We start from the raw sequence: 17,430 nt of genomic DNA, 5'->3' as shown, positions 1-17,430 counted from the left end.
GTTAGTAATAATAATAATAATATATAAGTGTTCGAGTCCAAAACATATTTTCTCTTTAAAACATGGACACAAATAATATGAAATATATATCTACACACATAAACCAACGAAAATAATGAAATCTAATAAAACATGTGAATAAAATTATATTACAATTATTTCCATTATAAATGTGAGAAATGATCTGTAAATACCTTTGGAAACAATGTTTGAATCTTCAAAATCCGTCCTTATTTTACTAATAAGTCTTTGAAGTTTAATTTATCTAAACAATTTTTTTATAGAATTATTTTAACTATATTTTTTTTTGACTAATTTTTTCTTTTTGTTTTTGAGGTGACTTAAAATTATTAAACACTATTATAAATTAAAATCATAAAAAATATTTAAAAAATTGAAAGGTACTCAAAATGATATTAGTAATTTATTAATTAACTTGAATGGAATAAAATTATAATTTACTTTTTGTTTGAATGAAAATGAAAATGAGTAGAGAAAAGAAGCATATATACAGCACACAAACAGCATCATCGTAGCACAACACAAACTTCATCCATCATCTGAGAGAGAGACAAACAAAACAAAAATCTCTCTCTCTCTCTCTCTCTCTACCCTCTGAAATTCGGATCTGATTTTGACGGCGTTAGGGTTTTGAAGGGTTTTTCCATTTTCATCAATGGCTACACCTTTTCCCATTCCTCTCACCGCTGCTCAGGTACACTCTTCTTCTTCTTCTTCTTCTTCAATTTCTTTCTCAATCGTCAAACCCTAATCCTAATTCGTTTCTTTGTGAAGATTGGGACTTACTTTGTGGGTCAGTACTACCATGTGCTTCAGAATCAACCTGAGCTTGTTCATCAGTTCTACTCTGATGCTAGTACTATGCTAAGAATTGATGGGAATGCTAGAGAAACTGCTACTGCAATGCTTGTATGCGTTTTTTTCGATGTTATCCCTGTTTTTTTGTGATTTTTTTATTTTTTTTTGGGTGTGACTGGAATTTGATGTTAATGGTTGTGAATATGGAGTGGTGTGAGTGTGAAAGTTTGATTTTTGGAGTGTGGGTTTTGTTGAAATGAATGATGGGTTGCTTTTTATTCTGGATTTGAGAAGTTTGGATTACATCCTAGGTAGCTTACACTTTTGGTTGAAGACCTGTGTCAGGTACTATGAATCACTGGCACGACATAGACACTGAGGCGTCGACGCCAGTAATAATGTTAGAAATGACGTAATTCAATGTCGTAGTATCCGTGTCGGACAGTGATGTGTGTCAGTTTCCGACAACAACACGACACCACCGACATGTATGATTATATTCAGTTATATATATTTTTTCAAATAATCATTGATGTCGATGTTTTAGTGTCGTGTCACTGCTTCATATATTACATCTATGATTGTGAGTTTTCTTCAAAACGTCTATGATTTTGGGCTTTACTTGTTGGTTTTTAAGTTGTTAAGAAAAGGATTAAGAATTTAATGAATGTGGGTAGGAAATAAATGTTGTTGGTTGGATAAGATAGAATTTTTGTGAATATGTTGGGACCCCTTCCCGGGCCTTGCGTATGCTGCTTTAGTGCACCAGGCTGCCCATGTGTTGTTTAGTGTTTATGGTCAGATGAGGATTTCGAATTGATTTTATTGATGTGGCGTAAGTTTTGTTGTTTGTTGTGTATTATTCTATTGATAATCGGAAGAGATGACATGTTGGATCATACAACTAACTTATTATTTGAAGAGTTTCAACCGGGACTTTAAAGTTTAATGGTTGGTTTCATTCAGTTCATGAGCATTGTTCTTAATTGTGGTTGTTGCAAGTATTGCAGTAGTTGCAATGCAAATACCAACCATTGTCACTTGAATTTCTTTTTTGTTTGCATCAAATCATTAGGCTGTAGTTAAGATCCATCATGGTCCATTGATTGTTGTGGCCTTTACAGCATTATGTTTTGTGCTTTTCATTTTATTTGAAATATTTCCTCAGCGGTAGGGTAGGGCACTGGTCGGGTTTGGCCGGATTCGGACCGGAAATCCCATCCTGACCAACAACCGACGAGCACAAACTGCCACCCATTCCCGTCCATTTCCCATGTCGGTTTTTGTCGGGTTTCGGATGTGTTGGTTCGTCGGTTTGCACGGGTGGGTTGGATCAATTACAGATCTCAGCAGCGAAGATTAATCCAGATAAATATAGAGAAGAATAGGCGAACGGATTGACAACAGGGCGCTTGTTTCTTCTCTGTTTTTCTTTTCTACAAGATTCTTGTTTTCTTCTCTCTGGTAGTGATTGCATCAGGTGATGTGGCGTACACTTGAAAACCGTTGTTCAAGAAATTCAGCTCTTTGCATTTAAACTGGTTACAAATTATGATTAGGAAACTAATGCGTGCACATTAGATTTATTGACTGTACTGTGCCAATATAATTATGTAGTGTTCACAATTATTACAGCCTTTTACGAAATGATTCTTTCTGATTATATTTTAATAAATTGTTTACTTGAACATCTTTGAAAAAAGGTCTACTTTTTGAATCACTACAGGCAGAGGAAGACCTAGAAAAACTAAAAGAGAAACTATTAAGAAAGATCTAGCGGTTATTGAGTTGGATAGGAATATGGTATATGATAGAGCATTATGTTAGCGTTTGATCCATGTAGCCATTTACCTCACTTAGTGGGACAAGACTTGGTTATTGATGTTGTTGTTTACTTTTTGCACGGGTGGGTTGGATCAATTACAGATCTCAGTAGCGAAGATTAATCCAGATAAATATAGAGAAGAATAGGCGAACGGATTGACAACAGGGCGCTTGTTTCTTCTCTGTTTTTCTTTTCTACAAGATTCTTGTTTTCTTCTCTCTGGTAGTGGTAAGCTCAGGCATCAATGTATCATATTATTATAATAAAATAGTGTGTAAGATTTTTTTTTTATTTTATTAATTAAATTAAATATGTGAAAAGCTAAAAGAGAAAAGGGACGAGACAATAGCAAAGACTAGGCATGTGCAGCAGTCATTGGACAACATGTTTACTGTGGACTACTAGAATAAAGTCTTAGAGATAGTCTCGCTCACACACTGCACGCGCGGATAGGTATAGCAGAAACGTGAATACCAATGTTAGAGGGTGCGTTCGGACACCGCTCATTCCAATTTTTTGAACCGATTTCGACTATCAAAACCCATGTGTGACTGATTTCTTTCACCTGAGACCCATTTGAACCCGCTCGATGGACCCACAATTTACTCGGATATCTCGTTTTGCGGGCGGGTTCAGTAATTATGCTCACCCCTACTCAGCGGTATATGTTGTTGCGGGGGGTCAATTGTGATTGCATCAGGTGATGTGGCGTACACTTGAAAACCGATGTTCAAGAAATTCAGCTCTTTGCATTTAAAGTGGTTACAAATTATGATTAGGAAACAAATGCATGCACATTAGATTTATTGACTGTACTGTGCCAATATAATTATGTAGTGTTCACAATTATTACAGCCTTTTACGAAATGATTCTTTCTGATTATATTTTAATAAATTGTTTACTTGAACATTTTTGAAAAAAGGTCTACTTTTTGAATCACTAGAGGCAGAGGAAGACCTAGAAAAACTATTAAGAAAGATCCAGCGATTATTGAGTTGGATAGGAATATGGTATATGATAGAGCATTATGTCAGCGTTTGATCCATGTAGCCTTTTACCTCACTTAGTGGGACAAGACTTGGTTATTGATGTTGTTGTTTACTTTTTGAATAATGTGCAACTTGGTGAAGTAGTTTCATATTGCTGTTCTCTATTTAATACTTTTGATTAGGTCTTTAATTGTTTGAAGGTACTTGGCGTTGTCTTCAATTGTTTATGCACATTCAACAATAGTAAATTACATATCCCCATTTCACTCGAAACTGAGAAAACTTGTCTCTGTGCAGCAAATCCACACATTGGTTATGTCACTCAGTTACACTGGAATTGAAATCAAGACCGCACACTCTTTGGAGTCTTGGAGTGGTGGCGCTATTGTGATGGTTTCTGGATCTGTGCAAATTAAGGACAACCTGAGGAGGAAATTTATGCAGACATTCTTCCTTGCACCCCAAGAAAAAGGCTTTTTTGTGCTAAATGATATTTTTCACTTCGTTGAAGATGATTTAATTCACCACCATCACCACCAGGCAGTCTTGTTAGCTCAGAGCAATCTCGATTCAAAACTGAATGTTCCAAGTACAATTAATATGCCAGGTAAAGTCTGAGCTAGCTTGTACTTACCTGAATTGAAAAAGTATCACTTATTGCAATTAAGTAGTATAGAAAATGCACAACTTTGTTTCCCCTTGTTAAAGTTCAGTGGTCATTATGACTTTGAATCTCTCCATGGGTGTTACCCATTCTTTTATCAGTTTATGATAATTATGGATCCGGTCAAGTTTAGAGTCTATGTTAGACTGTTAGTCCCATGTTCTTTTGTTGTTTTTCTATTCTCTGTATCTCTAGTTCATTTGTTCTTTTAGACAGAAATCTTTGTCATGTTTATGAGCTTTTTTCCCTTTTACATCTCAAGCTATTTTTTTTACATCCACTGCTATTGGCACTCCCTTTTTTTTCCCTTTTCCCCTTCTTTTGAACTGTTTACAGGTACTATATTTATTAGTTTATCACTTTCACTAACTTTGTTTGCTACATTGTTATCAATTGTAAACTGGTATCATACACTGTTATCCTGTCAACAACACTTCAAAACCATCAGTTCCTTCAACTTTGTTGGAAAAACTGCATCCTTTCTGTTAACAAACCGAAGCATAGATTTTAGTCTCTGACATTGAATTATAAGATCATACATTTGGTTTGTGACTTTAAATTAATCAGTTGCAAGCTTAACCTTATCCTGATATATATGCAGATTGTTGTTGCAAGTTGTTGGCTATAGTTTTTCCTTAAAAGTTTAAAAGTGTAAAGGTGGAAGTTGTCAGGGAAGCTTGATCACTAACCACATTTTATCATCAAGCATAAATGTTTAAATCTTTTTAAAAAAAAATCAAACTGTCCTAGAAAAATTTAGATAAATAACCAATGTGGCTGTTTATGTAATATCACTTATTCTTGAAACTGTGATGTTTCTACTTGTAAGTGATTGAGAGCCATGGATTTTGCAGTATCCAACTATATGCCGAGTGGAGATATCCAGGCTAGGATAGTAGGGAGGACAAATGAGGTCAAAGAAAATGGTGTAGCCGACAATTATGGATATTCAGAGCAACGCATTCAGCGAGGCCCTGATTCTGAACATATTAGGGAGGACAATGCTGCTGAGGACTCAAATGGCTCACTTCATTCTTCAGGGAATGCCGTGCAAGATCACCTACCTGCTTCTCCTGAAGAACCTGCTGGGGAGCCACAAAAGCACACTTATGCCTCCATTGTATGTTCTGATTAACCATTATATTAATATCCAAACAATGTTTTCTTTTGGGATTTAGTTATGACATTGGAACTGACCTTGTTATGGACTGTTGTTGGCAGTTACGTGTTGCGAAAGGACAATCTACACCTGTGGCTTCTCAGCCCTCTCATAAGAACGTTTCCCCTTCAGAATGGGACTACATTCCACCTAGCAGTAATCAGCAATCAACCGCATCGGCAAATGCATTTGAAAGGTCTGAACCAGATGCAGTGGAAGAGCTTCCTGCAGCAGAATATGAAGGTTACTGTGTACTTTTTGTTTTATAGAATTGATTAATTATCATATTCCTCCATTTATTATTTATAGCTGCTTTCTGGCAGTGAGCACGTTTTCACTGCCCATTACATAATATGCATATAATTTTTGTTGGGTATAAATCTAATATTTTTTTTGCTATGATTTCAGATGAAATTAAATCCGTTTATGTTAGAAACCTGACGCCTACAGTGTCTCCTTCTGAAATTGAAGAGGAGTTCAAGAATTTTGGTAGAATCAGGCCTGATGGTGTTGTTATAAGAAGTCGCAAGGTTAATGTCTCTTAATAATTTCATCTTCAAATAACTGTTTTTATTGATATTAGTACATTTACGCCCGCTTTGATTTATGAATCTAATCTTTTCATTTTTACGCAGGATGTTGGTGTTTGTTATGCATTTGTTGAATTTGAAGATATGTCAGGCGTTCATAATGCAGTCAAGGTTTTAATTTTCTTTATAAATTAATTATTATAAGTTTGAGAAATTTGGTCCACATGAATTATTTGACCCAAAACCACAGTGAGCACTGAGTCTTGTTTGTCTTGTATGTTTTCAGGCTGGATCTGTTGAGATAGCAGGAAGACCAGTATATATTGAAGAGCGGAGGCCGAACAGTAACATTCCTTCTCGAGGAGGAAGTATGTCCTTTAGATTGTTGTTGTTATTATTATTGTCATTATTAGATTTTTTCTTCACTAAAAATTTATAAATTTTAATTTTGTTCCATGTTCAATTTTTTTAGTATCCATGTTTTTTTTCCGCTCATGTATAATTAAATATTTGTAAGGCATTTTTTAATCTTGTTTCATTATACTATTTTCGCTGTATTAACAGGACGGGGTAGAGGCAGGGGTAGCTATCAATCAGATGCACCAAGAGGGCGTTTCAATTCAAGAAGCTATGGCAGAGGAAATGGTCAAGATGGTGGTGATCGCGAGTACAACAAACCAAGAGGAAATGGTTACTATCGACCGAACCCACGCCAAGAGAGGGGATATTCAGGTCACCAAATGCCAAGAAATGGGCAGAATCTTGCTGAGTCCTCCTAAGTCACAGCTAATTAAAAAAATATCAAGAGTCCAATTTTGTGTCCAGATATTTCAGCTCCTAGTAGTCAATTTCAATAGATTAGACCAAAAATTGGTATTTTTTAGTCTTAAATTAAGATGCTCAGAGAATATGGATGTGATATTTTCATTTATGATCAATTTTGTTCAAAAGGGGTATTCTATTCCATTTGTTTCTCCAGGATTTTTTTTGTTTAGCTGGTAATGTGGCTATTTTAAACATGACAAGTTTACTCCCAAATGGAAATTTGAAATCTAGTTTTTATATTTGTTAGGGTTTGATACTCTGACATATACTGGGTGATAAATGACATATACTGGGTGATAAATAAATTCTATATGTAAATTGCAGATTGCATAAATAATTGTAAGCTTTTACAGAGTTGGATGGTTCTGCAAGATTATTGCTCTGTTATTTTAAATTTAGTTTGTTTGCATCATTATAAAATAGTACTGTATCCGGAAATTACCCACAACCAATTAGAATCGGTACATATTAATATTATGGTTGATTTTAAATGGTTGTGGGCAATGTTCAAAAGACAACTTAGGCCTTGCCAAAATGTGTTTGATTTTGTAAAAAAAAGTATGTTGGAAGTATAGAACATTTGATAACGAATGTTATTTCGAATTTTTGTTTTATTACAATAAATAGAAAATTAACTTTGAAAGGTTAACAAATGTGTTGAATTATAAAATCTTGTGTAATATATGGATGGTCATGTTAGTTTATTTTGTAAGTTTATCATTCAAAGGTTAACATTTTTTTTTTTTAAATACAAATTTTCTTCTAGAATTAAGAATCAATATTAACTTGACGGTGCGAATATAATAGTAAAATTTGTGAACTAATCGTAGCTTAACCATATCTATTACCTATATATTGCAATTACACAAAGGTTAAGTGTTGGAAACTAACAAGATTCTAAAATAGGCAGGTTCACTTTGTAACGATGGAACATAGCTTTTACCAACAACTAATCCTAATATAGACTCATATCAAAGGAAAAAGATACGTGAACACCCTTTTGGGTGATACACCCTCCTACCACTCTTGAGTTGGCAAAAAAAAATTAAAAAAAGAGACCAAGTGACATGGAAAGCAGCTTATAAAACATTAAAAATAAAATTAAAACAAACATAAAATAAAAAAGGAAAAAGGAAACAATATATCTTTCATCTCCCTCTATCCTCACCGGAGAAGTCTCTCTCTACCAACACGCGATCTCCTCCCACCGCTTGTCCTCTTATGCGATCTCTTCCAACCGACCCGTTTTCGTTACAACAACTGTTGTCTCACAGCCACTGTCGGTTCACAATCAACAACTGTTTTCTTCCCACAATCTCTCTATTCTTAGGTGAGGTTAATCTCAAATTTTCATTTTACTTTATGAATAGGATTTGTGTTTATGGTTTATCTGTCTCCATTTTGAATGTTTTTCTCCAAAATTGAATGTTTTTTTTAAATGATTTGTTAAACCCTAATGAGATGGTAATTTGTGTTGATTTGAAATTATTTGTGACCAACTTCAAAGGAATTAGAATTTCATGGTGTAGAAATTAATCATATTAGGGAATGATACTGATTTTGTGAGAATTATGGGTTAATTGAAACCTAATAGTAATTAGAAGTTTAGCTCATAATTTTGTTAAAATCTTCTGTTACATTATTGTCTTATTGTTGCCTTTTGGGTTGTTGTCTATTAAGATGTTATGTTGTTGGTTGCATTTGATGGGATCTACAAATGGGGTTGGGATGATAAGTTGTGTTGGTTAAGTTATGTCATTCTTTTGTTAGTTTGTGTGAATCATGTTATACATAGAATAACATTCACCTCTCATTGTTATTTTCTCAGTCAAAATTCACAAGTTCTCCTCCAATTATTTAGTATGTCTTTAGTGATTCGTGGTCAAAGTTATGTTAAAAAATGGCTAAGTGCGGGAATGATTCATGGTGAATAAGCTTGTAGGTTGAATTGTATGGTTGTGCGGAGTTGTGATGTTTTTGGTGATGAATCTTGTGATTATATTAATGAGTTTGTGGTCATAGGAGATGTCTTATGTTCAATTTTGTATTGGTCAGGTGTGCCAAACAATATATTTCACATAACATATTTTTGGGATTCATTGCTTTGTTGTTTCATTTGATCATGTATCTTCTTTGGTTAAGCTTCATGGGGTTATTGGAGCCCTTTTAATTGTGCGGCTAGTTGGACTAATTTGTACTTTTAGTTGTAGAGGCATTTGGTTTTGGCTACACATATCTTGGGTTTCTTTGATTTGTTGTCATTGCTTTTTTAGCATCATTGGGGTGTTTTTGCATGTTTTTTGTTTAGTTTTGTATGTTAAGTCCTGCTGTTAGTTTACATAGTGATGAATTTATTTGGGTGTAGTTTTATTTACTTAGCATTCCTTATTCAAGCTTTTCAATATGTTCATTTAGTCATGAACCATGAAACAGAACAAAAAGGTATGTTACTTCCTTCGATCAATGATGCTTCTTTGTGTTAAGATTTTGTATCCTTGTTAGATTATGATTAATTAAAAGTTAGACCAAGAACAAATATAGTTGCTCATTAAGCCATTGAACAAGTAATGATAAAAAAAAGGACTATGCTCATTGCAATAACATGTTTGGTTACCTTCTATTATTATTTTCTTAAGTTCGATATAGAAGCATTAACATTGATGCATTTTCAGGTTGGTCCATTGATTAGCAAGTTGATTTTGATAAAAACAACACATCCATGAAAGTTGTGAAAATGAGAGCTTTGATATTGAATGCAGTGATACTTATCAACAAGTCAACCTAATGACGTACCATCATAGATGATACAGGATGAGGTGAACTCAATCACAAGGAAAAGTTCATCCCTTTGCAAGAAATTTGTAAATTAGTGATAGGACTTGATGAGTTATAGTTCTATTGTAAAATTATAACAAAACATGCTAAGTTGTAGTTCCATTGGAAGATATTATCATTTTGTTATAAGTTCGTAACTTATTTTTGTATGTAATGAAATTTGGTAAAAAAATCGGTTACTCTTTTGATAAAAAGTGGATACAAGCTTCAACAATTTGGTTAGTTTGCGAGTTTCTGTCATATTTTTGAAATTTCTAAAAACTTATCATAGAAATACCACAAGTGTGTCCCTTTTATATGTCTTATAGTGTACATTCAAAGCTTGAGGTCCTTCAAGAAGGGGACACCATAAATGATTTTTGTAGAGTTTACATCCTATTCGCTTTGTGTCTCTTGTATTTTCTGAAATCACACAAGGATGTTAATATTAAAAAAGTTTTATTTAATCTTGTTGATGATTTAGACGCTCTTAGTACATATAATTTGGGTGTTGCTGTTTATGAATATTTAATGGGTAATCTTAGTAGTGCAGCGTTAAGTCATAAATAACTTCTTTTACAATTTGCAAGTTTATCACGTCTAAAGACGGACAAGTCATAATGAATGAAAAAAATAGTGGTCACGCACTTGTAAAAATATGGTCACACAAACCATATATTTGGCTAGTTTATCTTTCCCAGATATAAATAATCCCGTTTTAGGCGAATCGAACACATAATCTAATTTGATCACTGCACTAAAAGCCTTTCCAGCCTTAAATAACTTCTTTTACAATCTGCGAGTTTATCACGCCTAAAGACGAACAAGTTCTAATTTCTGAAAGAATAGTGGTCACGCACCTTAAAAAATGTGGTCACACAGACCATATATTTGGCTAGTAAATCTTTCTTAGGTATAAATAATTCTGTTTTAGGCGAATCAAACACATAATCTAATTTGATCACTGCACTAAAAGCCTTTCAACCATAAATAACTTCTTTTAAAATCTGTGAGTTTATCACGCCTAAAGATGAACAAGTTCTAATTTCTGAAAAAATAGTGGTCACGCACCTTAAAAATGTGGTCACACATACCATATATTTGGCTAGTTTATGCAAATTGTGAATTTACTAGTAGCAATACCCATAGCCCTCATAGTACAAGTGAAGGGGGTAAACTAAACGTTATGCAAGGAAATATCTTACAAGAGCATCCGAAAAGAGTAAAGGAATCCCAATTTTGAACGCCAGAAAAAAAAATATGGTTATGCCTTTGAAGAATTGTGGTTATATTGTTCATTTTGTTGGGTATATGTCATTTTTATGTGTAAACAATATCATTTCAATCCAATTTATCATTGAAATAAGAAAAAAAAAGTTATCATCTTCCATGTATCTTGGAGTCTTAATTGTGATACTTTGTTGTTGTGAGGTTCATACATTTAAAGACGACCAATTTTGAACACAAAAATAATATGGTTACACCTTTGAAAATTTGTGGTTATATTGTTCATTTTTTTGACTATCTGTAATTTTCATGTGTAAACAATAACATTTCAATCAAATTTATTTGTGAAATAAAAAAAAGTAATCATCTTCCATGTATCTTCGATTTAGAAATACACATTTTAGATCTGTTCAACAATATTAGTTTTACACAATTCAAAGATGGAAGTAGTCAAAAATTGACAAAATGAGCAAGAAAATAAATTTTTGTTACACCTTTGATATCACCTCAAAACAGTACAAGATACATAAAAGAGGAACATTCGTGATATTTCTATGATAAGTTTAGAGAAATATCAAAAATTGTAAGAATTTTTCGAAAATTTGATAGAGTTGGAAAACTAACCAAATTTTAAATTTGTTTAACCACTTTTTATCAAAGGAGTAACTGCAATTTCTGAGTGTCAAAATTATCATTGATTGTAACAGATGGATATCAGTTCACCTCTCAGTCATGCTCATCAATAGAGATTCACTAATGTGCCTGAATGTACTCCTTCCACAAAAATCGCGTGGAGAAATAAACAAGAAGTAAAAATGGGAATGTAAATAAATAGTGGTGACAGATTTGATAAAACATGATTATCAAACTCAATTTTGGTTAGTTTTCACAAAAGCCTGTCAAATATGAAAAATAGTTCACCTCTTCCCATTTTAACATGGTGATTTTAGTTGTTACAATGTGAACATCTATCCAGCATTCAACATATTCACCCTATGCCAAAATAAAATTATCAACAAAATATAAACATTGTCGTTGTTTCACATCTATTACAACAATTGATTTACACCTATTACTTCAAATAAATCCAAGAATTGATGCTATTACATATTTTCTACAGTGTTATGTCACGGCTAACTCCGACACATTTTCTAGAACTCCTTTGCCACCAAAAAAACCACGACCAAGAGGACTATACCAAACTCTTTGTCATCAAAAGCTTTAAATTAGTGAAACCACATTCAACACAAACACGCAAGTAATGAAGATTGAAATTGAAATTAGCAAAGTTCAGAGAAAAAACATGGCTATAAAATCATTCATTAATGCAAATTTAATCACAAATTCTAAACATTGAAATTGAATATTAATACCTTCAATTCAAAAACAAAAGCCACCATCATGATCAACAATAGCAGCTACGAATGAAAATTACAAGTATCCTGGCACAAGTCGTCAGAATGTACAATACGTCTGCACAAATAGAGCAACACAACAAACATTCACACACCAAAGCAGGAACAACCGATGCCAAAACATAACCTCACAAACAATGCTAGGACTACAACCAAATAAATCATCGCAAGATGTATAACTCAGAAGAAAAAAAACTGTTATCACAAAAAAATAGTAGACACCTTAAAACACAAACTCCGCCCAAACTAAAAACAAGCAAAACGTGAGATTACCAGGCTCACAAGTTGCGGAAGAATAATCATCATCAAAGCCTTGAAACATTCATAGCAAATGACACTCGACGCTACACAACAACATACAATGGCAGCAAACACATAATCGAACACATAATCTCATTTGAACACTGCACTAAAAGCCTTTCCAACCAGAAATAATTAGTTTTACAATATGCGCATTTATCACGCCTAAGGACGGACAAGTTCTAATTTATGAAAAAATAGTGGTCACACATTTGTAAAATTATGGTCATACATGCCATATATTTGGCTAGTTTATCATTCCCAGGTGTAACTAATCCTGTTTTACGCGAATCGAACACATAATCTCATTTGAACACTGCACTAAAAGCCTTTCCAACCAGAAATAATTAGTTTTACAATATGCGCGTTTATCACGCCTAAGGACGGACAAGTTCTAATTTATGAAAAAATAGTGGTCACACATTTGTAAAATTATGGTCATACATGCCATATATTTGGCCAGTTTATCATTCCCAGGGTGTAACTAATCCTATTTTATGAGAATCGAACACATAATCTCATTTGAACACTGCCCTAAAAGCATTTCCGACCAGAAATAATTAGTTTTACAATAGGTTTATTATCTTTGCTTTTCATACACCAAATTGTTTTAAAAAAATCAATTTCTAACATACAGTTTTCTTTAATAATTGAAATCTATGAATTTACCAAGAGACTAAACCAAGCTTCAAAGACTGTCAACAAACTTTACCAGTCAATAAAACATTGAAAGAAATACTTAAATCTATTTCAAAGAAATGCTTACATAAATTAGATCTCAGCCAGGATCAAAGAACATTAGATCACCCAAGATCTCAGTCAAGACCTTACATAAATCACAAAATCTAACAGCCAAGAGGAAGAGGAATATGAAAGAAAATACCTGAGTTGAAAAAGGAACACTGTAAAAGAGATCGTCGGAGATGGAGCAGGTGACGGCGGCGCTCGCTAGGGTTGAATGGAAGATGGAGCAGAAGACGCCGCCGCGGCTAGGGTTGAACGGAAGATGGAGCGGGAGACGGCGGCTAGGGTTGAACGGAATGAAGGGTGGGGCGGAATGAATGGTGGTGGAGGAATGAATGGTGGTGTCGGAATGAACTAGGGTGAAGAAAGAGAAATTTTCTATCAAATGAATTGAAATGAGAGAGGGTACGGCACAAATTTAATTTTTTTGGTCATCTTTGATTTTTTTTTTGACATGGAATTGATTGATTTTTTTATTATTATTTGTGTTGCCACACAAAGGTGGTATAAGGTGTATTGCCACCTATGGTGGTACACCTATCACTGCTCCATATCAAAAGGAGAGAGAATTTCACACATCATCACCTAAAATAAGGGACCAAATTAAAGGTTGAAATCTATTCAAAGCTCCTTTGATTTGCTGTGTACAGTGTGGCAAAGACCTTATTTGCCTCTTTCCTTGACCTTCATGTAACGCACTCAACATTCACATCTTCATTTTCTTACATTTCCTTTGTTTCCTTTGTTCAAAAGTATTTAAACAAGACAACAAAACCTTTGATAAAACTCTAGAACCATACCTTCATTTTCCATTCCCTCATATTGTTGATACTATTGCATCATAACCATTAATTGGTCGGTATCATGTCTAACATTTTGGCATGTTACCAACTCCTAGAGCTTAATGTCATTTCAGCACAAGATTTGGCTGAGGTGGGCCGCTCCATGCGGACATACGCAGTTGCATGGGTTGACCCTGATCGCAAGCTCTCCACTCGGGTTGATTCCCAGAGTGGGACCAATCCGGCGTGGAATGATAAATTTGTCTTTCGGGTTGACGAAGATTTTTTATATGACGAGAATTCAACAATAACAATTGACATTTATGCAATTCATTGGTTCAAAGACATCCATGTGGGTACAGCCCACGTCCTCGCCGATGATATCATCCCACCATCACGACCTTCCCATAGCAATAACTATAAACCTCAAGGCATGCAGTTCGTGGGGCTTCAGGTCCATCGACCCTCGGGTCGCCCGAAAGGGATTTTAAACGTTGGTGTGGCGGTCATTGATAGCTCTATGAGGAGCATGCCTCTTTACACACACAACAACACCCCAACTGCTGGATATCATCAAAATGATCATCATGATCAACTAAGCCATGAAGCCATGTCAGAGCTTCGACGTGCGAAGAGTGACTCCAGCTCAATGATCGGCTCAGAAGTTGTGGAACATGAGAAACGGCTCAGGGCTAAAAGAGGAAAAGCAAGTTCTCAAGTTACTCTTTCCGAAGTTAGCACATACAGCAAGAAAAAGTCTCCCTCTATGTTGAGTGGCTCAGATGTGAAGGCTACACCAACCTCGAAAAAAGTTAAATCTAGAAAAACGAATAAAAACTATCCAAACGACTTCAACCCGACAGCTATTGTTAGTTATGACTACGAAGTTAAACCCTCCCCAAAGCCGCAGTTTCTAAATTCTCCGGCTACAGGGAGAGTTTACAATAACGGTGGAGCACGAGCCACTCCACTACATGCATTCGCCATAAATAATGCAGTGGCGAATGCAAATATGGAGTACAACAGTCCATACAGAACAAACAAGGGCCACCATCGTCCTATCATAACGGACTCTGAATTGGGTCCGTCAGCATCCGAGGTGGCAGAAGCGGTGGCAAGGCAACCTGTGATGGATGAGGGAGAGAGTTCTATAGTAACAGGGTGGAGCTTGAACGAGAGTGTCGAAGATTTGCAACCCAAAATTGAGAGGTGGCAAACGGATTTGGCACCGGTGCACGATGGCCGAGAGATGTCAAGTAAGCCAACAACTAGCAGCAAGAAGAAGGATAAGCATTCACGTAGGCGCACAAATGGTGGCGGTGGCGATGGTGGTGATAATGGCTTGTTCTCTTGCTTTAGTGTTATTTGTGGTCTTGAATGCTCCATCGTCTGCGGCGGCGATAAAAAGAAAAAAAATAGGCTTCGCCGGAATCAATCTATGGATAGTGCAAGCTTTGTATGAAAAAAGGGTGTGAATATTAGTTGCATGCATGCATGGCTGATAAAACTTATTTTTTATTCAACATTGTTTTATTTCCAATAAATTTCAGGTTCTCTTTCAAATATTAGTTTGATCATTGCCCAGATTACATTATTAGAGTATGTTACATTGTTTAACCAAAAAAGGAAAAAAAAATAAAAAGAGTATTGTACTTTGATGATGAATACGTCTAATTTTATATTTGACTATTTGAGGTTGGTTAATATCAACCATCTCAACAAAAAAAGAATGGCTTTATTTTATATTCAACATAATTTGTTTTTTTTTTGTTGATATAAGGAAATCATTATATTCGATCATTTTAATTGGTGGAGATTTTAGATTATTCCTCAAATTTTGTCAAAAAAAAATATTAGACTTCATTTTGTGTGTGAATTAGACTTCATATTTGAATTATTTTGTGCTATTGAATTGAGACTTTAATTGAGAAAAAATACAAGAATGATTGAACCAATTAAAAGTATCTAAATATGAGACTTAGTATATTCAGTATGAATATGACTATTCTAAATATGCTTGAAAATCAATTAACAAGCCATATTCAAATTGAATTTCTTGTGAAAAAAAATAGAAATCTCATTAGTAGCAAAAATTGGTAAATTAAATTAAAATAGCAACCAAATGGAGCACCATAATAACTACTTTACAAATTAATATACTAATTTTTAAATGCAGAACAAAAAAATAATTTATACAAAACCACGTTTGTTTGAGAAATTATAGTAAACCACTTAATCCTCTTAAAAAAAAAATAGTAAACCACTTAATATGCTAACAATATCCATTAATTAATTGGGTACCTGAGATTCTACCTTGGTTTTAATTTAGACAAAAAAGTCCCCGTGAGTTTAACTAAGTTGGTAAGAACAATGCATAATATATGCAAGGTCCGAGGTTCGAACCCCCAGACACCACAAAAAAATTTAGACAACAAAAATTATTAGGTTATTTTTTTACCGGAAGGGAAATTATTAGTTTAAATAGTCATAGTATTTTAAGAATATCATCCCAAATTTTAAGAATATTATCCAAGCCATCACAACCTTTGTTTATCTTTGCATTTGTGGAACTAATGGGATGATTGATGATCTCAAACGTTTAAGTGTAGAGCATTTAACAATTGAAGATGGGCAAGAAAGTTAAGTACCATAATACGATACTCAAAAAGTACTAAAAAAACCAATAATCTTTTAGTCTCACTAAAACTAAGAACCAATTCATTCACAAAATTTCTCCACTGAAAAGAGTTGTAAAACTTTAATAGCTTAAGTTCTAAGTTTGTTTGGCTAGATAATACAAAAACTAACCAATGTATAGAATACAATAGAATACAAAATGGATAATATAGCTTATTGCAAGAACTCTCTTGGATCAGTAACATAACCAGTCAATGCAGATGCTGCAGCTGTATATGGTGAAGCCAAACATATTTCACCTTCCTTGTGTCCCATTCGCCCCGAAAAGTTTCTATTTGTGGTTGAAACACAAACCTGCGCACAACCAACACATCAACAATGGGAGTAAGCTATTCAGAATTTCAGATTCTCAATGTCATAAAATAAATTATTTGTAAAGTAATAAAATTTGGGAAATGTTACTTGAACACCAATTTGGGACGAATTCAAGGGTGCATGATAATTTACAAGGGTGCATGCTAAGTATAATTGTTAGAAAACAAATGTGAAATGTCATGCATATAAGCTCATAATGCGACATGAGAATTCAAATTATAACTTGAACTACTGCTTGTCCGTCAAAACATGCAAAAGGGAAAGCATCATTCAAGGGATATTGCACATGCCAAAACTATGTCAATACCGAAAAACTTAATGGTA

At 34.2% G+C, this 17,430-nt stretch overlaps 2 protein-coding genes across 2 annotated transcripts; both read left to right on the top strand.

Annotated features, from left to right (window-relative positions):
• Positions 1-531: 531 nt before the first annotated feature.
• Positions 532-7,058, top strand: LOC11431097 (nuclear transport factor 2). The gene is made up of 9 exons (XM_039834674.1): positions 532-715; positions 796-930; positions 3,932-4,241; positions 5,153-5,418; positions 5,520-5,700; positions 5,866-5,987; positions 6,093-6,158; positions 6,274-6,355; positions 6,552-7,058. Exons 1-9 carry the CDS (start codon positions 677-679, stop codon positions 6,764-6,766), a joined length of 1,416 nt encoding a protein of 471 aa, XP_039690608.1. The 5' UTR covers positions 532-676; the 3' UTR covers positions 6,767-7,058.
• A 7,118-nt stretch (positions 7,059-14,176) lies between these two features.
• On the top strand, positions 14,177-15,556 carry LOC11424298 (uncharacterized). The gene has a single exon (XM_003590145.1). It carries the CDS (start codon positions 14,177-14,179, stop codon positions 15,554-15,556), a length of 1,380 nt encoding a protein of 459 aa, XP_003590193.1.
• Positions 15,557-17,430: the final 1,874 nt, after the last annotated feature.

Source organism: Medicago truncatula, chromosome 1 (assembly GCF_003473485.1).
Source record: "Medicago truncatula cultivar Jemalong A17 chromosome 1, MtrunA17r5.0-ANR, whole genome shotgun sequence".
Lineage (NCBI taxonomy): Eukaryota > Viridiplantae > Streptophyta > Magnoliopsida > Fabales > Fabaceae > Medicago > Medicago truncatula.
The sequence above is the reverse complement of the archived record's forward strand: the minus strand, read 5'-3'. Positions and strand labels throughout refer to the sequence as shown.